We start from the raw sequence: 23,374 nt of genomic DNA on the forward strand, positions 1-23,374 counted from the left end.
TCCTACGCGCTGTAAAACTCTCAACAGGCAAGAACCAATGATTCCCTATGGGAATGGTTCTCACCCGAGCGTTTTACAGCGCGTACGATCGCGCTGTAAAACGCCCGATGCCCCAAGAAGTACATGAGCTTCTTTGGGGCGTCTTGTCGCGCGTTCCCGTACATAGACTTCAGCGGGAACGCGCGACAATGAGCGTTCGCTTGTCTCTGTATGCGCGATTGCAAACGGCCGTACAATAGCGCATACAGAGCGTACGTTCAAGTACGCTCAGGTCTGAACCCAGCGTTACTCTAATGGGAGCAGCGGTGCAGTGATCAGCTCTGTCCACTATACAATGGACAGGGCTGTGTAGTTCTCGCCTTGACTTCCAGTCCAGGAGCTACTACTGGGTATAAATATTCAGTAGTAAGCCATTCCTTCTAAATTCTGGGAAAAAAAAAAAAAAAAACACTTTAAAGGGAACCTGTCACCGGGATTTTGTGTATAGAGCTGAGGACATGGGTTGCTAGATGGCCGCTAGCACATCCGCAATACCCAGTCCCCATAGCTCTGTGTGCTTTTATTGTGTAAAAAAAAAAAGAAAAAAAGATTTGATATATATGTAAATTAACCTGAGATGAGTCCTGTCCCTGACTCATCTCACGTTAATTTGCATATGTATAAAATCGCTTTTTTTACACAATAAAAGCACACAGAGCTATGGGGACTGGGTATTGCGGATGTGCTAGCGGCCATCTAGAAACCCATGTCCTCAGCTCTATACCCAAAAAGGAGATTTTTGTATAACTTACCAGTTAAATCTCTTTCTCGCTCTTCCTTGGGGGACACAGACCTTGGGTATAGCTCAGCTCCCTAGGAGGCGTGACACTAAGTAAAACTGTTAAGCCCCTCCTCCATCAGCTATACCCTCAGCCTGGAGATAGAGGCTACCAGTTGCGTGTCCAAGTAGTGAAAGGAAAACAACCAATAACAGGAACAACCAACCAGCAACCCAACGGGGCGCCAAACCATAACCCTGTAACCAAACACAGAAGGGTGGGTGCTGTGTCCCCCAAGGAAGAGCGAGAAAGAGATTTAACTGGTAAGTTATACAAAAATCTCCTTTTCTCGCCCATTTTCCTTGGGGGACACAGACCTTGGGACGTTCAAGAGCAGTCCAAGAAGGGAGGGACCACAAACCCAAGGCGGAACACCACCAGAGCATCAGGAAACCGCTGCCTGCAAAACCAGGCGGCCCAAAGCAGCATCCGCTGATGCATGCGTATGCACTCTATAGAACTTTGTGAAAGTGTGCAGAGAGGACCAAGTGGCTGCCTTGCACAACTGTTCAGCCGAGGCCCGATGCCTCTGCGCCCAGGAAGCACCGACTGCTCTGGTGGAATGAGCAGTGATGCCGAAAGGCGGAGCTCTGCCCTTGGCTCGATAAGCCTCAGACACCGCCAGTTTAATGAAACGGGCAATAGCCACCTTGGAGACCGCCAAACCCTTGCGCGAACCCTCCGGAACCAAAAACAGGGAGTCCGTGCGCCGAAAGGATCCGGTGACCTCCAAGTAAATCCTCAACGCCCTGACCACATCCAGACGGTGCAGTTCCCGTTCTCTGGGGTGGGAAGGAGAGGGACAGAGCGACGGAAGGACGATGTCCTCATTGATGTGAAAGGCGGAAACCACCTTTGGCAGGAAGGTCGGGACAGGCCGAAGCACAACCTTATCCTGGTGGAAGACCAGGAAAGGGTCGGAGCAAGAAAGAGCCGCTAACTCCGACACCCGTCGGAGAGACGTGATGGCCACAAGAAAGATGACCTTGCAGGACAGAAGACGAAGGGAGACTTCCCGTAAAGGCTCGAAGGGGGCGGATTGGAGCGCCGAGAGCACCACATTCAGGTCCCAGGAAGGAACTGGAGGGCGGTACGGCGGAACAGTGAGCCACCCCTTGTAAGAAGGTCTTAATGGGCCCTAGAGGGGCCAGGGGACGCTGGAGAAGAATAGACAGCGCCGAAATCTGTCCCTTCAGAGAACTGAGGCTCAGCCCCAGGTCCAGACCCGACTGGAGGAAGGACAGGAGGTGTGGGAAGGGAGAATCGGAGAGGAGGGATGCTCCGGGACTCACAGAACCCCAGATAGGACCTCCAAACCCGATAGTAGATCCTAGAGGATACAGGCTTACGAGCACGGATCATGGTGCGGATTACGTCCGCGGAGAAACCCCGTCGCGTTAAGACGGCGGTCTCAATAGCCACGCCGTCAAACGTAGCGAGCCTAAATGCTCGTGGAAGATCGGTCCCTGAGAGAGAAGGTCTTCCCTGGAGGGCAGTGGCCACGGTGCGTCTGCCAACAGCAACATTAGGTCGGCGTACCAAGACCGGCGGGGCCAATCCGGGGCGATTAAAATCGCGGGAACGCCCTCTGCCGCGATCCTCCGAAGAACCCGTGGCAGGAGGGGAAAAGGAGGAAAGACGTACAGAAGGGAGAATTCGCGCCACGGAAGGACGAGCGCGTCGGCGCCGTATGCCTTCGGGTCCCGTGCCCTGGCCAGGTATAGGGGGACCTTGTGGTTGAATTTGGAAGCCATGAGGTCCACGTCGGGGCGACCCCAGCGAAGACAAAGGGCTTCGAACACCTCTGGGTGCAGGGACCATTCTCCCGGGTCGATGGTGGACCGGCTGAGGAAATCCGCCGCCCAGTTGTCCACCCCCGGGATGTAAATCGCAGATAAGGCCGGCACGTGCGTCTCCGCCCAGAGGAGAATGAGGGTCACCTCTTGCATCGCTGCGAGTGCCTCCCTGATGGTTTATGTATGCCACAGCCGTGGCATTGTCCGATTGGATCCGAACAGGGTGGCCCTTCAGTAGATGGGTCCAGTGTCTGAGGGACAGAAAAATCGCCCTCAGTTCCAGAATATTGATTGGAAGTCTGGACTCCGATAGAGACCAAACGCCCTGGACGGACCGGGGAGGGAAAACCCCCCCCCCACCCCCGTAAGCTGGCATCGGTGGTAATCACCAGCCAGTTCAGTGGGAGGAAGGACTTCCCCCTTAGAGGGATATGCAACCACCAGCTGAGGGAAGCCCGAGCCAGGGGAGGCAGAAGAAAGGTCCTGTCCAGACTCCCCGGTGATTTGTCCCAGGCCGACAGAATTGCCCTCTGAAAGGTGCGGGATCGGAATTGTGCGAACGGCACCGCTTCGAAACAGGCAACCATCTTTCCCAACAACCGCATGCTGGATCTGAGGGAAGGGCGGCGATGACGGAGGAGACTGTGAACCGACCCGCGAAGGGCCAGACGCTTGTCCGACGGGAGGCGGACCTCCGCCAACTCTGTATCCAGGAGCATCCCCAGGAAGATCAGCCGTCTGGAGGGGATAAGGGAAGACTTTGGGTGGTTGATAACCCAACCGAACCGCGTCAGGGTCTCCAGGGTGAGGTCCACACTGCCGGATGCCTGAGAGAAGGAGGGTGCCTTGACCAGGATGTCGTCCAAGTATGGGAGAAGAAAAACACTTCTTGAACGTAGAAGGGCCAAGACAGGGGCCAGGACCTTGGTGAACACCCGAGGAGCCGTCGCCAGACCAAAGGGAAGGGCGACGAATTGGAAGTGATCGTCCCCCACCGCGAAGCGCAGGAAGCGGTGATGACATGGAGCAACCGGAACGTGGAGGTATGCATCCTGAATGTCGATCGAAACCATGAAATCCCCTCTTTCCAGGGAGGCCACTGCGGACCTGAGAGACTCCATCCGGAATCTCTGTAGTCGGAGAAAACGGTTCAGGCGTTTTAGGTCCAAGATCGGTCGCACTGAGCCTTCCTTCTTGGGAACCACAAAGAGGTTCGAGTAGAACCCCCTGAACCTTTCCGTCGGAGGCACGGGGGCGACGACACCCTTGTCCATTAGAGAGCGAATAGCCGCGAAGAAGGCGGCCGCTCGTACGGGATCCCGCGGAGGACGGGATCGGAAGAAACGGTCTGGCGGAATGGACGCAAATTCGATCTTGTATCCGCAAGATACAATCTCGAGCGCCCATGCGTCTGAGATGTGGGCCCGCCATACGTTCCTGAACAGGAGAAGGCGGCCCCCCACCCGGGTGGGTGGGGGCGCACCTTCAGGCAGAGGGCTGCTGGCCTGTGGGAGCCCGTGCAGGCTGGGACTTGCGCCAGGTAGGTTGCGTCCGAAAAAACGGCTTCTTGCGCCTATCTTGGGCTGGGCCAGAGGAAGAAGAACTGGCCGCGGGTCTAGACCCGGTGGTCTTGCGAAAGGACCGAAACCGGGACGAACCAGCGCGACCACGGGGGGCGCCCTTTGGCCTGGACTGGGGGAGGAGAGTACTCTTCCCACCCGTGGCCTCTGATATAAGTTCGTCCAGACGGGTCCCGAACAGGCGGGAACCCGTAAATGGTAGGCCGGCCAAAGAGCGTTTGGAAGCGGCGTCCGCCGCCCAAACCTTCAGCCAGAGTTCCCTCCTGACAGAAACTGCCAGGGCAGAGGAACGGGCAATGAGGGCACCCGCATCAAGGGAGGCCTCACAGACGAATTTTCCGGCCTGAACAATTAGTTGGGCTAAGGAGCGGAGGTCCTGAACAGGGACGTCCGACCCTAACTCCCGTTCCAGTTGCAAACCCCATTCAGAGACCGCTTTACCAACCCAGGCGGAGGCAAAGACCGGTCTAAGGGCCGAACCAGAGGCAGTAAATATGGCCTTGGAGAGGGATTCCGTACGACGGTCCTCAACAGACTGGAGGGAAGATCCGTCCTGTACCGGAATAGTAGTGCTTTTGGACAGGCGAGCCACGGGAGGATCAACCTTAGGCGGGGATGTCCACGTGGTCACAGAATCCACTGGAAAGGGATAGCAAATGTCCAGCTTTTTGGGTGTAATAAAGCGGACGTTAGGCCGGGTCCAAGCCTTGGATACCACAGAAGAAAAATCAGCGTGTATGGGAAAAACCTTGGAGGCCTGTCTGGGGCGGAGAAAGGACACGCCGGCCTGTTCGGAGCTGGGGGGGTCATCGTGTATCTGAAAGGTATCACGGATGCTAGCGATAAGATGCCCCACCGCGGACGCCAATTTGGACGGAAGCTCTGAGTCCATGTCCACGTCCGAATCCGCCAGTTCTCCCTCAGAAAGCGTATCCCTTTGAGAGGATAGACTCGACTGAGCTCGCACGCATGGCGGAGAGAGCGAAGCATCTGGAGAAGATGTGCGCTCAACCCTTGAACGTTTCTGAGTATGCCGGGCCCTGGAAGATTCGCTGGGAGGCAGGGAACCAGTGGGGGCGGCAGAAACGGTAGTCCCAGCGGGTGCGACAGGGATTGTGGCAGCCTGCGGGAGAGGCGGTCTATCCACGAGACGGCCCACTACGTGTGTAAGGCTTTCCACTGCCTGAGACAGAGACCTAGCCCAGTCAGGGGGTTCAGAGGCACCGGGGGTCGCAGCGGGAAGCGGGCCCTGCATCGGGGCCTGACATGCAAGGCAATGCGGCTCAGATTGTCCACGCGGAAAAAGTTCCTTACAGGCGGTACAGGCATGGTACCAGGGTTTGGGGGCACCCGTGGGATCTGACATGCTGAAAGGTGGTTGTACTCTAATACAGAGACCACAAAGGGTTATAGCAGCTATGACCAGGAGGGTTAGGAGAGGGTTAACTGTCCTACCAGTGCCTCAGAAGAACGTCAGGAGTAGAGATGGAGCAGATCAGCAGCAGCAGAGAGCAGCAACAACAGTGAGCCAGCAGATAGCGCCCACAGAAGCCGAGCGATGTACACAGGAGTTTAGAGTCCCCCACCGTGTCTCAGCTTCCTGTCAGGAGTGAGGAAGCGCGGGAAGTCTCAGCAGAATCGCGGGGAAAACAAGCTCCGCCCCCTCCAGCGCTTGCTCCGCCCCCAACAGGACGCGCGCGTAAGCCACGCCCCCTGCTGCCGAAAATGCTCTCAGGGATAAGAAGAAGCCAAATGCCAGAAAATAAAGGGCCCGCAGGCCCCTGGAGTGCGGCGATTTGCCCAGGTGGGTGACCCTCTGCCACCAAGTCCCCTGTTTCGCCGAGAAACAAGCTCCGCCGCGATCTGCCCATGTCGGGCATAAGCCCCGCCCCCCGATCGGAACGGAGCGGGCGGCGGCGGGAAGGGAGAGAGGGAGAGAGAATGCCGGGCTGAAGAAAGCAGCGTGGGGGGAACGGCGTGGAGGAAGGCGGCCCCCCTGCTGAGGATAACCTGAGGGGAGCTGGGGAGGGTCTGCTTGAGCGCTCAGAATAAGCGACCACGGGTGCCCCCCTTACCCAGAGGGGTAGGTGCTGCAAATAGGGACGGGGTATGGGCTGGAATAGCCATCTCACCGAACGACGTCTTCACCCTCAGTTCCTTCCAGCAGGGTCGCCCCTTCAGCCACTGGCACCGCAGTGGCAGGAAGCTGGTAGAGGGGCTTGACGTGCGGGCGACCCCCTAGCTGGCGGGATGTAGGGGAGCCATTGCTGCCCAGATCCTCCTATTGCTTCTGTGGGGGAGGCAGCAGTGCAGATAAATTGGCACTGGCGCAGCTCAACCCCGGGAGAGCAGAGAGGTCCATGCGTCTCTGGTATCCCTAGGAAAAAGTAAAATAACAAAATTAGAAAAATAAAATATCAAGGAGAAAACAGCCCTGCAGTAGCAGGGAGTGTCTTGCCTCCTTGGACACTAAGCTAAAACTGGTAGCCTCTATCTCCAGGCTGAGGGTATAGCTGATGGAGGAGGGGCTTAACAGTTTTACTTAGTGTCACGCCTCCTAGGGAGCTGAGCTATACCCAAGGTCTGTGTCCCCCAAGGAAAATGGGCGAGAAATCCAGGTAACAGGTTCCCTTTAAAGGAAGAAATTCAAAACCTACTGATGTAAGTTCAGGTTCAAGTAAGATGATTAAACTGTGTCAAAATGTGTTAGGTTTTAAAAACTCTCGTATACTTTTGGGAACCTAGAGGTGCAAGGGGCGTTATTGTACCTCAACTTAGGGGTGGGCGATATGGCCTAAAATCTATATTGCGATATAATTTTAAGCATGTGCAATATATATATTGTTTTCTATATTTGAGGGGTTAATTTTTTTTGTTTGTTTTTTTTACTTAATAATTATTAGCCTCCTTAAGGGCTAGAACCCTTGTCATATTCACCCTAATATAGCTCTATTAGGGTGAATAGGACTTTACACTCTCCCTGCTGGCCTGTGCTTTGTGCACACAACAGCAGGGAGCTGACCATGGCAGCCAGCCTCTAATGTGCCCCCCAGGCCCTGATCCACCCCCCAGCCTCTCCCTCTTATCAGCCCCCTCTGGTAACTCAAACCCACCCCCCTCCCTCTCCAGTATTAATCATTGGTGGCAGTGGCCAGTTCCGATCGGAGTCCCAGCAGTGTAATGCTGGGGCTCCGATCGGTTACCATGGCAGCCAGGACACTACTGAAGACCTGGCTGCCATGGTATGTTAGTGAACAGCTTTATACTCACGTGTGCCGTGGCCGCCGGGCGCTCCTTCTACTCATAGGTCTGTGCGCCGCACAGACAGAAGAGGGAGCGACCGGTGGCCACGGCACACGCGAGTATAATGCTGCTTACTAACATACCATGGCAGCCAGGACTTCAGTAGCGTGACTCCTGGCTGCCATGGTAACCAATCTTCACTACCGCTCCGTGGTCATATCGCCCACCCCTACCTGAACTGTCTCATTTTAATATAGGCAGAGGTTTTTTTTCTCTCCGATTCTTAACAAATGCACTGCATGCCATATTTCTGAGATATTTTACCATGAGGCGCATCGGTATACAGAGCTACAGTGAACTACGTGTGTGTGAGGCCTTGATCTCACAAGAGTACACTTTGTAGAATTTCCACTGATGGTCTATCCTAATTGGCAGAATGATGGCCTTCACTGCTGCAGTTGTATCTGCAGTTCACCTTCAGCACAGCCTAACTCTGAATTATATCTTAACAATACGCTTATAACAAAATCAATTGCTACACTTCACTTGAATTAAATGATGGATGAAAGGAAATTGGTCAACACTGACTTAATGGGGTAGAATAAGGAAGCGCTTTATGGTTGCTTCATTTTAAAAGTTTTCAGGGACTGACAGAAAAATTGAATTTACTCACCAGGCAGTATCTTCCATAAATATCCCTTCACGCTCCAACTGCATGAAGAGTTCTCCACCTAAACAAAAATACAAAAGAAAACAGTTGAGAAACTGAAGATGTAAAATGTAAAAGTAACTGAACAGAAAAGAATGCTCCAAAATGCATTCCGTTCTCATACTGGAGAGCAAACCGCAGCATGCAACGGTTTGCTTTCCGTCCTGGGATGTGGAGCAAGACGTCATGGCCCACAATGCAAGTCAATGGGGACAAATCGGTTTTCTCTGACATTGTGTTTCAAAAAGGGAACCTGTGACCTCCAATAAACATCCCAAGCCGGCAGCAGTACCTTAGAGTAGCCAGCAGTGTGTTTGTAACAATCATTTTCTTCCTGCAGGCAGATGAAGCAAAAGCTGTAAAAACGTTCTTTAATCCCCTGCCGGCGCACTTCTCTAGTCAGGCTTGAAGTCACGGAGGCAGCGGCCTCCTTGCTTCAAGTCAAGGTAACTGCGCCCCCCTTCCCTGCCCCTTCGCTGGGACTGACAGCTGGTAGTTTGGCTGGCTTTGCCGAACTCTCTGCATAATCGCTGTCAATCACAGCGAATTCAAGCCTGACTAGAGAAGCGCGCCGGCAGGGGATTAAAGAACGTTTTTACAGCTTTTGCTTCATCTGCCTGCAGGAAGAAAATTACTGTTACAAACATACTGCTGGCTGCTCTAAGGTACTGCTGCCGGCTTGGGATGTTTGTTGGAGGTGACAGGTTCACTTTAAGAGGCTGTGCACAATGGATTGTGAAATGAAATGGCTGCAGTTGCATGAGGTGACTGACCGCTAAGATACTCCAGAATGAGGTAGAGTTTTCCACCAGTTTGAAAGGCATAAATTAAGTCCACAATAAAAGGGTGTTTCACTTCTTCTAGGATATTACGTTCTGCTTTTGTATGTGCTGTGTCTTTTGCATTTCTCACAATCATAGCCTAGGAGAAAATAAGGCAACACATAAATCCCAATGAAAAATTCAATATTATAAAGGATTACATAGGATTAGTACAGAAAACAAAGCATATTTACTTGGAGGAAAAAAAAAAAATTACTAAGTTACTTTTCTGAGGATATGCATTTTCTTAAACAAAAATGCTGAACTGCTATGAAAAAGGTCTATCTGAACTTAAACCTAAAACAGAGAAATTCTGGGTCCTAATGAACAGACATTTTATCCACAGGAAACATATGCTGGTACTGAGGGGCTATAGATAAAATGTCCCGGGGGGGGGGGGGGCACAGACTACGCTTTACAGCCAGATGAATGGCCGTTGACATTCATGTATATAACAGTGACAAGTGTTAAAGAACAGTACAACTCCTTGATTCTAGCTCATAAAGGGAGGAGGCAGCAGGGCATATCTTCATAAATGAATGCACTGGGAACAATACAGACTTGTATTCCCTCCTACTCCCCCCTCTGTCCTTCCAATTTACTAAATGCAGGTTCTATAAACAATTGTACTGAGCTGACGCCCCTGGAGGGGCAGGCAAAGGAAATAGGATTCAGCAAGAGACAGATGGCAGAAATATGGCCGGAAACAGCTTGCAATCCAATTCCGAATAGACTGATAAAAAGGGAAGCTTTACTCTGACAAGCTAAAAGAAAACTGATTTAACATCATGTGTTGCACCATTTGCAAATGTGTGTAAAGATGCATAACGTACCTTTTTGAGTACTTTCATGGCAAATATTTTCCCAGTATGAGCTCCTAGTACTTTGCGTACTTGAAATACCTGCACAAAAGATACACTTTTTATCCACACACTAGGAATTCAATGACAAGATTTATTATATTGACAGATGTCAGAGGCAGACTACCCACTGGTTTTTCTGCAACAACCTGTCCACATAGGCACAAACAGCCCCCCGTTCAGGAGACGGTCACTTTTGACAACAGGAATAGTACATGACGCAGCAGTATTCTTGCTGACAGAATGCCACTAAACCCAACTGTAAGTTAATGGGGTTCACTGGACACACCTTGCTTCCATTGTATGAAGAAGTCAACACAGCACCATGGATTGCATGTTAGCAGAATGTCACTGGGCTGGTGTGAACATAGCTGACGTTGTCACAAAAAGAACGGTGTGGTGAAAAGTATTACTGCAGCAAATGAAGTTTCGGGATTGCAATAAAAGTTAAATGGGTTTCAACATTGAATACATTTACCGTATATGAAAAGTACATGCCAATCTGATAGCAGGGAAGCCTGGAAGCAGAACCAGCACATAAGGGGTCCCCTTCTCTGTTCACACTCCAGGAAGATAGGAACCATGCATGCAGCTCTCTCCATTGTAGTCTATGCGAGTTGCTGAAACAGACTACTCTGAGGATAGCTGCTCTCATGCATGGCCATGCAGACCCACAAGAGACCTCAATTCTGCCGATTTATGAGACCCAGAGATGGCTACACGGTACTTGCCCATCCCTGCTCCCACACGTGTCACTTCTGTTCTGACACAGGACATACATGTTAGCAGCCACCAGACAAATATGTCTTAGACCAGATGTTTTTTTTTTTTTTTTTTGGGGGGGAGGGGGGGGGGGCGACGACACTGTGTGTAGGATTTTCAGGCCCTGGATGTGAACAATAAAGTTCCCATTGAGTGACAGAAAGCTAGTACATTATATCAGTTCCCATTGAGTGACAGAAAGCTAGCCACTTATATCAGCAGCACAAATCCCTCTTCTAAAATGTACCATGGAGCCCTGGCTGTTTATCTAGGATTGTCTACACAGGATACCAATGTATGCAGCTTAGGGTTTAGTCACATGTCTCAGATTTGCCTATGGCAAATCCGATATAGTATTTACAAGGAGATATGAGGCAGAAATCCAAGACTGATGCTTAGATTTCTCTTGCGGGTTTGCCAATGAAGCAAAACAAAGTGCAGCCCTATTCAATTAAGGGCTCGTTCACACAAACTTATTTTGCATTCCGTATACGGGCCGTTTTCTGCGTATCCGAGTCCTGTCCTATTCTTGTGGACAATAGGCATTCCTATAATGGGCCTCCTGTTCTGTTCCACAAATTACAGAAGGCACATAGACTGCATTCGTTATTTGCGGATCTGCAATTTGAGGACCACAAAAAAGTCACGGTGATGTGAACGAGCCTTAACACTGGGGTCCTCCTCCAGAAGACAACATAAGGAGATGAGAGTGCATGCTGGATGGCAAAACTTCCAATGCAACTGTACAAAACCAGGAGTCTTCTTCAAAGTAACAGATTGGAAGGGAGAGGGAAGTGACAATAGCACTTCAGTCTTTACATATGTAACATTTGAAACCCAATTAAGATAATTATTTGTGCCTGTGAAACCTTAATCTGGTATCCCGGTTAGAGTAACAGGATATGGGTTAACTATTAGATTGTGACCAACCTCTAGAACACCATCAGAAGAAGGGGGGGAACCATACTCACCAGGTCCCCCACAAAATGAATGGGGCAGCAGGTTGGGCAGACACACTGCCACTCCATTAAGAATAGGGGATAAATATTAGATCAAGAGAATGGGGACCATGTACCTTGTAGGGCCCCACAAAATGAGTGGAGTGGCAGATGGAGTGTGCACATTGTTACACCATTCATCTTCATGGGACTGGAGGAAAACAGGCAAATACAACTGAAGTAAAACTGTATGAAATAGCTATGTCTTACCTTCCCATAACCACCTTTTCCAAGAACGCGAAGAAGCTCAAAACACTCTGGCCTGATCTTTTCCGGTCCCTTATTCACACTAGTCTCGGAAATCTCAAACTTTTCACAGTGCTCCATGCCACTAAATGTAAAAAAAAGAAATAAATCACACCTTATTAATGGGGAACATTATGAATTATGTAGTTATTACTTTATTATGTAAATGTACAAAGCTATACTGCAACTCCCAACTACCGGTTCCTAAATTGACACCGCCATTTTAAGGGGACACATTGGCAGTTAATTTAATGGATCCAACTGACAGCGAAAAATACTGGGTTTGAGTAAAAGGGTAGCTGCCACTGACCGAAGTAATACAATCACGAGTATGAATCCACCCCTAAACTGCCATAACACTAACACATTCTAGGACTTACAGTTAAGTTGCTTCCAAATCTCTCTTTCCTTAAAAGGGGTTGTCCAGTTTCAATAAGAAACCGGACTACATACAGGATTAGACTGCAATGAAGAACAGTAATTACCTAGCGGATCCAGTGCAGCCACTTCAGTTCTCTCAGTAGGGCTTTATTTACCAGGTTTCATCAGCGACTTCATGTCGACAACACATGACCACTGCAGCCAATCATTGACCTCAGCATTGCCCTGAAGAGTTAGTTAAAACGAGCCTGGCCAGGAGAACCACAGTGGAAGCACAGAATCTGCTAAGTACTACACTATTCTTTATTTCAGGCTCCTTTATTATTCCTGCTAGAAGTTATGACAATTGCCTGCAGTTTACAATTAAAGTCTAGGTGGGCATTATCAGATTGGAGGAGGGGTGTTCCTGCACAGTCTGACACTGGCAGCATTGACCCCCCCCCAACTGGTAACACCCAGCTGTACCATCACTGCAAACTGCAGGCAATACATTACTTCATAAAAGGAATATTAAGCAAATGGTACAACAGAGTCATAATAGATGCTCTGGAATAGTTATATTATAGAGAGAACAGGTGGTTACTAACACAGACATGTCAGGAGAGGTGACCGGTATTGTTGATCGTGCACCAAAGTGCTCGGGTGTTCGAGTAAAACAATTTGGGATGCTAGGGTGCTCTACAGAACAATGGATGTCAATGGGAGAACCCAGGCATTAAACCAGGCACCCCCTGCTCTGAAGAGGGGAGGGTGTCTGGTTCACATGAAAAAGTCAGAAATTGATGGAAACGAGATGGTTAAGGAACAGCATGGGGAGGATGTCTGGATGCATCTTGGACTCGCAGGTCGCTGCTGGTAACGATGTTGTCCGAGTAGTAAGCCACTTCTACAGACTGACAATGCGCACAAAACCGAAGATAAAATCGATTTTAGAGGAAAAATTGTTAGGAAACATTCTTTCCTGTATATTTACTTGTATATAAAGTGTAATTGCTACCAAAAATTACAAGTAAGAGGCACTCCAATACAAGCTGTACATCACATAAAGGAGGGCCTCATTCACATTGTGGTACAATTGTTAAGGTAGTGGGCCTCCTACACTCAAAGCCTATGCACTAAGGGAAAGGGCTGCCAAAAATTCCAAGGAACTGGCACTCCAATACACCCTTTGTTACACAAATGAGGGCATCATACACAGCCTTGAAAAATTATGATTGATGGCCTGCTGGTGACCCTCAAAAACATTTGGAGCAAGGGCCTGCTGCTGATCTGACCATCTAAAACATTATGGGCGAGGGTCTGCTGCTGAGCTGACCCTCTAAAACATTAGCGAGCAAGGGCAGCCTAATAAGCATGTTGATATGATGGAGGAGGAGGACGAGAAAAGGGATACTGAACCATATACCCTTTTAAGTGGTGGAAGGGGTGCATGGGAATACAGTGTATTCAATACACCATAAAAGCCATATTTAAAATGCCTTATTAAAGGGGTTGTCCAGGTTCAGAGCTGAACCTGGACATCCCTCCATTTTCACCCCGGCAGCCCCCCTGACATGAGCATCGGAGCAGTTCATGCTCCGATGCTCTCCTTTGCCCTGCGCTAAATCGCGCAGGGCAAAGGCATTTTTCTGAGTTCCGGTGACATACCGGGCTCTCTATGGGGCTGACAGGCAGCCCGGTGACGTCACCGGCACTGATGGGCGGGATTTGGCTCTGCCCTAGCCAGTAAAACGGCTAGGGCAGAGCTAAAGCCCGCCCCTCAGAGCCGGTGACGTCACCGAACACACTGCTGGGCGGAAGTTACCGCCCGGCAGTGTGTTATTGAAAACACAAGCGCCTGTGCCCTGCGCGATCTAGCGCAGGGCACGGGAGCGCATCGGAGCATGAGATGCTCCGATGCCAGGCTCAGGAGGGCTGCCGGGGTGAAAATAAGGGTATGTCCGGGTTCAGCTCTGAACCCGGACAACCCCTTTAAAGCCACTTTCCTCTGGTGGAGTAGAGAAGTCAGGGCAATCCAGGCTTTGTTCATTTTTATAAGAGTCAACCGGTCAACATTTTCAGTTGACAGGCGGATGCGCTTATCAGTTATGCCCCCAGCAGCACCAAATACCCGCTCTGACAAAACTGCTGGCGGCAGGGCAGGCCAGCACCTCCAAGGCGTAGAGCGCCAGTTCGTTCCACGTGCCCAGCTTGGACACCCAATAGTTGTAAGGCACAGAATGATCATTGAGGACGCAGTAACGGTCTGCTACGTACTCCTTCACCATCTTCCAAAACTTTTCTCTTCTTGTGACACTAGGCCGTGCATCAGGGTGAGGGTGCTGGCAGGGTGTCATGAAACTGTCCCAGGCCTTGGAGAGAGTGTTGCCCTGCGTCTGTTGGAACTGCTGTGTGTTCCCCTCGTCCCCCCTCCTCGGTTGCCAAAGGAACTACGTACTCTGCCGCCAGCTGGAAATTTTTGGCGCAATTTTTCCACAAGGACCTTCTAGTATTGCACCATTTTGCTCGTCCTCTCCACCAGAGGAATGAGAGATGAGAAGTTATCTTTGTAGCGGGGGGGGTCGAGAAAACCCAGTAATCCGTGTTGTCTAAAATGTGCATAGCACGAGGGTCACAGGAAAGGCAGCCTAACAAAGTCAGCCATGTGTGCACAGACAAGACTTCGCCGTCCTCACCAGGAGGATGATTCTCAATCTCCTCATCCTTTTCCTCCTCTTCTGCCCATCCACGCTGAACAGATGGAATAAACCTGCTATGGGTACTACCCTCTGTAGCAGAGGCAACCCTCTCCTGCTCCTCTGAGGGTGGTCTGGCTATTACCCTGTGTACTGTCTTCCTCCATTTCCCCCTCTTCCACATGCAAAGCGCCGCCTTCATTGTGAGCAGCAAGCGTTTTAGTAGACACAGAAGTGGGATGGTTACGCTGATAATTGCGGCATCGCCGCTCACCATCTGTGTTGATTCCTCAAAGTTGCGTAAAACCTCACAGAGGTCAGACATCCATGCCCACTCATCGCTTGTGAAGAGAGGCAGCTGACTGGAAAGGCGATGGCCATGTTGCAGCTGGTATCCCACTACTGCCCTCTGCTGCTCACAAAGCCTGGCCAACATGTAGAACGTTGAGTTCCAGCACGTGCTCACGTCGCACAACAGTCGGTGAGCTGGCAATTGCTGCTGCAGCATTGCCAGACCTGCGGCAGCTGTAGATGACTTTCAGAAATGGGCATACACACGGCGCACCTTCACCAGTAGCTCAGGCAAACTGGGGTAGGTTTTGAGAAACCGGTTAACCACCAAGTTGAACACGTGGAATAGGCATTGTACAGGTCCTTCTCAAAAAATTTGCATATTGTGATAAAGTTCATTATTTTCTGTAATGTACTGATAAACATTAGACTTTCATATATTTTAGATTCATTACACACAACTGAAGTAGTTCAAGCCTTTTATTGTTTTAATATTGATGATTTTGGCATACAGCTCATGAAAACCCCAAATTCCTATCTAAAAAAATTAGCATATCATGAAAAGGTTCTCTAAACGAGCTATTAACCTAATCATCTGAATCAACTAATTTACTCTAAACACCTGCAAAAGATTCCTGAGGCTTTTAAAAACTCCCAGCCTGGTTCATTACTCAAAACCGCAATCATGGGTAAGACTGCCGACCTGACTGCTGTCCATAAGGCCATCATTGACACCCTCAAGCAAGAGGGTAAGACACAGAAAGAAATTTCTGAACGAATAGGCTGTTCCCAGAGTGCTATATCAAGGCACCTCAGTGGGAAGTCTGTGGGAAGAAAAAAGTGTGGCAGAAAACGCTGCACAACGAGAAGAGGTGACCGGACCCTGAGGAAGAGATTGTGGAGAAGGACCGATTCCAGACCTTGGGGGACCTGCGGAAGCAGTGGACTGAGTCTGGAGTAGAAACATCCAGAGCCACCGTGTACAGGCGTGTGCAGGAAATGGGCTACAGATGCCGCATTCCCCAGGTCAAGCCACTTTTGAACCAGAAACAGCGGCAGAAGCGCCTGACCTGGGCTACAGAGAAGCAGCACTGGACTGTTGCATGTCATTCGGAAATCAAGGTGCCAGAGTCTGGAGGAAGACTGGGGAGAGGGAAATACCAAAATGCCTGAAGTCCAGTGTCAAGTACCCACAGTCAGTGATGGTCTGGGTGCCATGTCAGCTGCTGGTGTTGGTGCACTGTGTTTTATCAAGGGCAGGGTCAATGCAGCTAGCTATTAGGAGATTTTGGAGCACTTCATGCTTCCATCTGCTGAAAAGCTTTATAGAGATGAAGATTTCATTTTTCAGCACGACCTGGCACCTGCTCACAGTGCCAAAACCACTGGTAAATGGTTTACTGACCATGGTATTACTGTGCTCAATTGGCCTGCCAACTCTCCTGACCTGAACCCCATAGAGAATCTGTGGGATATTGGGAAGAGAAAGTTGAGAGACGCAAGAACCAACACTCTGGATGAGCTTAAGGCCGCTATCGAAGCATCCTGGGCCTCCATAACACCTCAGCAGTGCCACAGGCTGATTGCCTCCATGCCACGCCACATTGAAGCAGTCATTTCTGCAAAAGGATTCCCGACCAAGTATTGAGTGCATAACTGAACATAATTATTTGAAGGTTGACGTTTTTTGTATTAAAAACACTTTTCTTTTATTGGTCGGATGAAATATGCTAATATTTTTAGATAGGAATTTTGGGTTTTCATGAGCTGTATGCCAAAATCATCAATATTAAAACAATAAAAGGCTTGAACTACTTCAGTTGTGTGTAATGAATCTAAAATATATGAAAGTCTAATGTTTATCAGTACATTACAGAAAATAATGAACTTCATCACAATATGCAAATTTTTTGAGAAGGACCTGTATGGGTGTGTGTGAGCTTGCAGAGCTCCAAAGCCGCCACCAAGTTACAGCCATTATCAGACACAACCATGCCTGGTTGTAGGATGAGTGGCGAGAGCCACAGCTCAGTCTGGTCCCTTATACCCTGCCATAGCTCTGCAGCGGTGTGCCGTTTGTCACCTAAGCAAATTAGTTTCTGCACAGCCTGTTGCCGCTACAAGATGAGAACTCAGAGGAGGAGAAGGATGGGTTGCAGCCACTAATGTAGGTAGTGGCAGAAATCCTATTGGAAGTAGGGCCCGCAATACTTGGAGTCAGTAGCATCTGTGCCATCCCAGGGTACGACTCACTCCAGGCCTCCACAAAGTTCACCCAGTGTGCAGTCAGGGAAATGTAGCATCCCTGGCCAAAAGCACTTGTGACTTGTCCATGTGTCAGTCGTTAAGTGGACCTTCCCAATAACTGCATTGGTCAGGGCACGGGTGATGTTACGGGACACATGCTGGAGTAAGGTGGGGACGGCACACCGGGAAAAACACTTGCTGCTAAGGGCTGGGTAACGAGGGACGCCCGCTGTTCTCAGGCTGCGTAAGTCTCAGTGTCCACAAGCCTAAATGGCAACATTTCCAGGGCCAGCTATTTGGAAAGGTGCGCATTTAGTGCCATGGCCTGCGGGTGGGTGGCTGGGTATTTGCGCTTTCGTTAAAAGGCCTGGGGTATGGACATCTGTACACTGCGCTGGGACACAGAAGTGGATGTGGTAGATGATGGTGCTTGCGGAAGTCCAGGTGCATGGTGGGAGGCATCCGGGCCTGCGTCTTGTACAGGGGATTGGCCAGCACGTAACACAGGGAAAGAGGAGGCAGTGGTGTGACCCGCAGACACAGATTGTGGACCCAGGCGTTTGGCCCACCAATTACAGTGCTTTGATGCCATGTGGCGGATCAAGCTGGTGGTGGTGAGGTTGCTAGTGTTTATGCCCCTGCTCATTTTGGTATGGCACAGGTTGCAAATGACAATTCTTTTATCGTCCGCATTTTCCTCAAAAAAGCGCCAGACTGCGGACCACCTACCCCTTGGCAAGGGAGATTGCTGCAAAGGGGTGCTCCGGGGAACAGTTGTGGGCCTGTTTGGTGTGGCCCGCCTTCTCCCTTTTGCCACCCCACTGCCTCTTTCAGCCTGTTGCGGTCCTACGGATCCTTCCTCCTCTGTACTGCCGTCCTGCCACCTTCCCAGGTTGGGTCAGTGATTTCATCGTCCACCACCTCCTCTTCCTCACTCTGCTCATCCTCCTGACTTGTTGACCTAACAACAACCTCAGCTATTGACAACTGTGTATCATCCTCATCATGAACCTCTTGAGACACTAATTGCCGTTGACTTATTGGCAACTGTGTCTCATCATCATGATCCACCTCGTGAAACACTAATTGCCGTTTCCCACATCATCTTCTTCTGACTGTGGATGCTCAAGAGTTTGGGAATCAGTGCACAAGATCTCTTCATGTACCCTCTTCAAGCGGGCTTGGCGAGAGGCCCAAATCATGGAATGGCGATGAAAACAGCTCCTCAGAAGATCAGAGTGTGGGATCACTTGTTTGCCAAGACTCTTCATGGTGGGAGGAAGGAGGATCAGGGTGAGGATTATGTTGACCAGACTCTTGGCTACTCAGACTGGACTTTGTGGAAGACAGGGTGGTGCTTAACCGACTGGAAGCATTATCTACAGTTTCACCGCGGCCAGTGCCACTGCTCGTCTTGAGCATATTAAATGGTATATATGCTTGCAAGTATGTCACACTTACAGTAGCGCAGGTTTTGTAAGTGTACGCGCAAGTAAATTACACTGAATCTCACAGATATTTGGGATGTGCAAACGTTACACAGGAGATGTAGCGCAGGCAGGGTTGGGGCGATATCAAAAATATTCCCACGATAACGATATAAAGAAATTTATCGTGATAACGATATATATGGCGATAAATGTGATGGAGCGGCCGTGCCCCCTGCTGCTCCTTTCATTCTCTTTGGGAGTGCTGGAGATAGTAGCGATCAGCCATCTTCACCGCTCCCACAGAAAATGGAACATCCTAGCGGAAAACCCTGATAAGTGGGTTGTTCAGAGTGTGCCCATTGCCAGAAAGGGCACCTTGGCATCATAAAGATGCCTTTCAGTCAAATAAAACATTGGGGGTCATTTACTAAAGACTAGCGCTTCCTATATGGGTCTTAGTCCCTACACACTACAGCCATATTACCGCAGCCCCCAGAGCGCAGCGACTGTTCTCAGCCCCAACCTCTGTGTGCAGCAGCCCCCAGAGCGCAGCGACTGTTCTCAGCCCCAACCTCTCTGTGCAGCAGCCCCCAGAGCACAGCAACCGTTATTCAGCGCCGGTTTCTGGCTCTGGTGGTTTACAGCCACTAGATGCTATTTATTTGTGACCTAAAGGACTTATACCCCCGTGACTAGGGTTGTCACACAACCAAAATTTTTATTAAATTTCGGTCTCATAAAAAAGTAATGCAATACTCTATACCATGCAAAAGAAAATTTAAATGCCAAAAAAAAGCGTGCATTCCGCAATTTATGGAACGTGCAGCCCATAATAGAACAGTCCTTGTCCTATTTTTTAGGGAAGAAGGAAACTCCAAAAATTTAAAATTGTGTGTTTTTGAACTTTTTTTTCTGTTATGGCGTTCACAGCATAAGATATTTTTCAATACTTTAATACTGACAAGACTTTTTCGGATGTGGTGATACCTTCTTAATTTTTTTTAATGCAAATTGGGAAAGGGGGTGATTTAAAATTTTAATGTTTTGTTTTTTACTTTTTATATAATAACTATTTGCCCCCTTATGGGGACTAGAACCTGGGATCTTTTCATCCTTTGTCCTATGCACCCTAATAGAGATCTATTAGGGTGCATAGGATCTCACATTGTCCCTGCTGCCCTGTTCACACGGCAGCAGGGAGATTACCATGGCAGCCATGGATGGCTTCAGTAGCATCCTGGCTGCCATGGTAACCAATCAGAGCCCTGAGATTACACTGCTGGGGCTCCGATCAGAAGCTATCTCTGCACCACCAATGAAGAGGGGAGGGGACCCTGTGGCCACTGCGCCAATGATTATAATTTACAATACTGGGGTATGGGGGGAGGGGGGCGCACTGCGCCACCAATGAATGTAATTAACCCCATAATACAAATATAGACTGCGGGTGCCAGCTACATCACACAGCCGGCACGTGGCCTCAATGACAGGGATCCCACCGAACTGTGCCAATTAACCCCTCGGGTGTCGCATTTGAGGGGTAAATTGCCTTGATTCGCAGGATCGCCGCTTCCTGTCATTGAGACCAGGTGCCGGGTATGTGATACGGCCGGTACCCGCAGTCTATATTTGTATTGAGGGTAATTATCATTGGCGGCGCAGGGGCCACAGCCCCTCCCCTCCTCCTTACTATTACCTTCTCAATGGTGGCGCAGCGGCAGCCGGATCACAGTGGGGATGGACTCTCCTTCTCCACTGTCCCGGCGTTTTAGAGGAATTCAGCACTGTGACGTGTGTCTGCCCCTATGATGTCACTAAAGTACTGCGGTAATTAAGTGGCGATATCGCCATTTCTTAATACCGCGGTATATTGTTAATACCAGTTTATTGCCCAACCCTAAGCGCAGGTAATGTCGCTGTCACCAGCGTCTAAGAAAAAATTACAATGAATGTCACAGATCTTTAGGATGCGCAAATGTAACAGATGTAGCAGAGGCTGTGTTACTGTCAGCAGCAGCCAAACTATTTCACGCAATTTAGAGCAGGTTGCGCTAAATATATATATATATATATATATATATATATATATATATATATATATATATATATATATATATATATATATATATATATATATATATATATATATTGCAGGCAGATAAAACCATAGTTCTTAAAAGGACTTTTGGGTCTCTAAAACCTTTCAACACTAAACAATTCCTGTCCCTACACTATCTGTCCCTTCTCCTGCAGCTCACCCTGACTAAGACTGAGCCGAACCACATGCCATATATAGCACCCAATGACGCGTTCCGGCCAGCCAATCACTATAATGCCAGTAACCAACAAGGCTACGGCATTACAGTGAGGGCCAGTACTTTCCCGCACGTTTATGGGTTGAAGAAATCACATTAAGAACAAGCAAGCCAGAATAAAGTAATTTTAGACTACTTTCAAAGTCAGTGCCAGACTTACATCTCATAAGGCATGCCACCATGATCCATGAATTCATTTATGTTGCTCTGTAAAAGAAAGAAAGTACAATCAATGCATCATCATCTACAATTCACGTTCTGTGCCAGGTTTCAGCGTTGCTGGGTGGAGGAGCAGCCCGCTGCTGAGTGAGCCATTCTGTAATTGCAGGTTTTAAATTCAGTGGTATGAGGTACCGGTAAATGTAGCATTAGGCCAAATGCATACAAATTGTATTTTTAATAGCATTGAAACAGTACTGCAGCATGTGATTGTGAATATCTGGCATGCACTGGCATATGTGGCATTTTTTTTTTATTGGAATATGGATACTGAAAAATAGGAAAAAAATATTTAAAAAAAAAGTCAGTATGCAGATCTCCAGGAGAATACATAACCACCATATCTGGAATCTGCATTAGGGCTCCAGGCTAGACAAAACTCATGTCAGCCGAGCCCTGGAGAGTCCTCCTGGCTCTCAATGCCCCTACACCCCATTGAGTGACATTTTTTCCTATTGAAATGGTCAACTTCACACAAGTGTATTCAGTGTGAAATATGTAACAACTGTACTTACTGGTCTGAAAACTGCTCTTTTGACACAAACTGTCGGCATTATATTGATTTATAATGCTGCGTGTTCCTGCCCGACCTCAGCTCTACTGAACTATGCTCACATAATGCCGTCAGTACAATTCAGTACAGCCGAGGTCAAGCAGGAGCACACATTATATATCATTCTAATGTTTTCAGTTCATGCCACAGGGGCACTGTTCAGCTTGGAAAATTTTAGTGGGATAACCCCTTTAACTTTAAAGGTCTACTAAGTTTTCAGAAAAGTTTTGAGAGGCGATACAGACATCAAAGTTTTGATTGTGGCGGTCTGAATGTGGATACCCTCAAAGATAGCTAGAAAGAGGAGACTGGGTGCCATAAAGTGTTTTCTCATCTTGTTCAGCAAATAGTCAACTTGCAAGCATCTCTTTTTAACCAGTTTGTCTCTATGAACAATAAATTACTGTAGACCTGACAAGCCAATTAGGCCACTCTCCTGGAGCCAAATTTTCTTTAGTGTTCAGCCCAATGATCGCAGTATAGCAGTGCTAGCATAGAAATAAATGGGGTTGCAGTGTGACTTGCATATGGGCTGTGCCCTTGACCCCAGACCTGCAAAAAAATCCAGGTGTGTTAGGGACGTGGTAAGCATGCTGCAACCCCATTCATTTCTATGCTAGCACCACTACACTGAGATCCTACTGCGATCCCTGGGAGAGTCCGCTGTCACACGAGATGGCCACGTAGCCAAACCCTTAGCGGCCAAGTAAGAACCCAGACACATCACCAGAAAAGAACCCAAAAAAGTTAGTTGCCTGCAGTAAATGTTAGGGGGTCTCCACTTTACAGGCTGCATGATGTTTATGACCCGTCATGACATACGTGACAGATCATGACTTATTTATGGGTCAGGTTTCAGTTTTGTTTTTTTACTGGACTAGATAGAAGAGCAACAATGAAATGCAATGGAAACCTAATGGAAAAGAGAACTGAAAACTGAAGTGAGGCCTAGCGGACGACATACCACTTTTCAGTAAATTTTCAAAAACGCAATAAGGGAAGAGCTACTTTACCAATGTGATAACTACGTATGGATTTAACTGTATTGGCAGCTGGCCTCATGTTACAGACAAGGTAAAAAGACTGTTCACACACGCAGGCTGCATTCTCAGCTGCAGTTTTTGTAAGACTAGGGTCACATCTGCGCTAAGAATTCCAATTTTCTGTTCCGTCATAGGAGTAGAAAAACAGAATTCAGAGCTGCGATGGATACATGACGGAAAACAACTCCACTTAAAAGAGTTGTGCGGCGGGGTTGGCAAATCCCCTTCCCCACCACTTAATCGTACCTGTAAGGCCGAATGCACACGGTGCATTCACACAACCATATGTACATTGCAGTCCGCCAAAAATACAGATGACGTCCGTGATGCATGCGTTTTTTTGTGGATCCATTGCAACAATGCCTGTCCTTGTCTGCAAACTGAAGA

At 48.9% G+C, this 23,374-nt stretch overlaps 1 protein-coding gene across 1 annotated transcript in view; it reads right to left on the reverse strand.

Moving 5' to 3' along the window:
* The window catches only part of RPS6KB1 (ribosomal protein S6 kinase B1), a 51,599-nt gene that overhangs the window by 24,436 nt on the left and 3,789 nt on the right, over positions 1-23,374 (reverse strand). Inside the window, exons 2-6 of the mRNA XM_044286297.1 lie at positions 21,333-21,379; positions 11,798-11,918; positions 9,801-9,869; positions 8,920-9,067; positions 8,111-8,168 (exon numbers count right to left, since the gene is read on the reverse strand). Of these exons, the coding sequence (XP_044142232.1) occupies positions 8,111-8,168; positions 8,920-9,067; positions 9,801-9,869; positions 11,798-11,918; positions 21,333-21,379 (443 nt within the window). The remainder of the gene's footprint in view (positions 1-8,110; positions 8,169-8,919; positions 9,068-9,800; positions 9,870-11,797; positions 11,919-21,332; positions 21,380-23,374) is intronic.

Source organism: Bufo gargarizans, chromosome 3 (genome assembly GCF_014858855.1).
Source record: "Bufo gargarizans isolate SCDJY-AF-19 chromosome 3, ASM1485885v1, whole genome shotgun sequence".
NCBI classification, from domain to species: domain Eukaryota; kingdom Metazoa; phylum Chordata; class Amphibia; order Anura; family Bufonidae; genus Bufo; species Bufo gargarizans.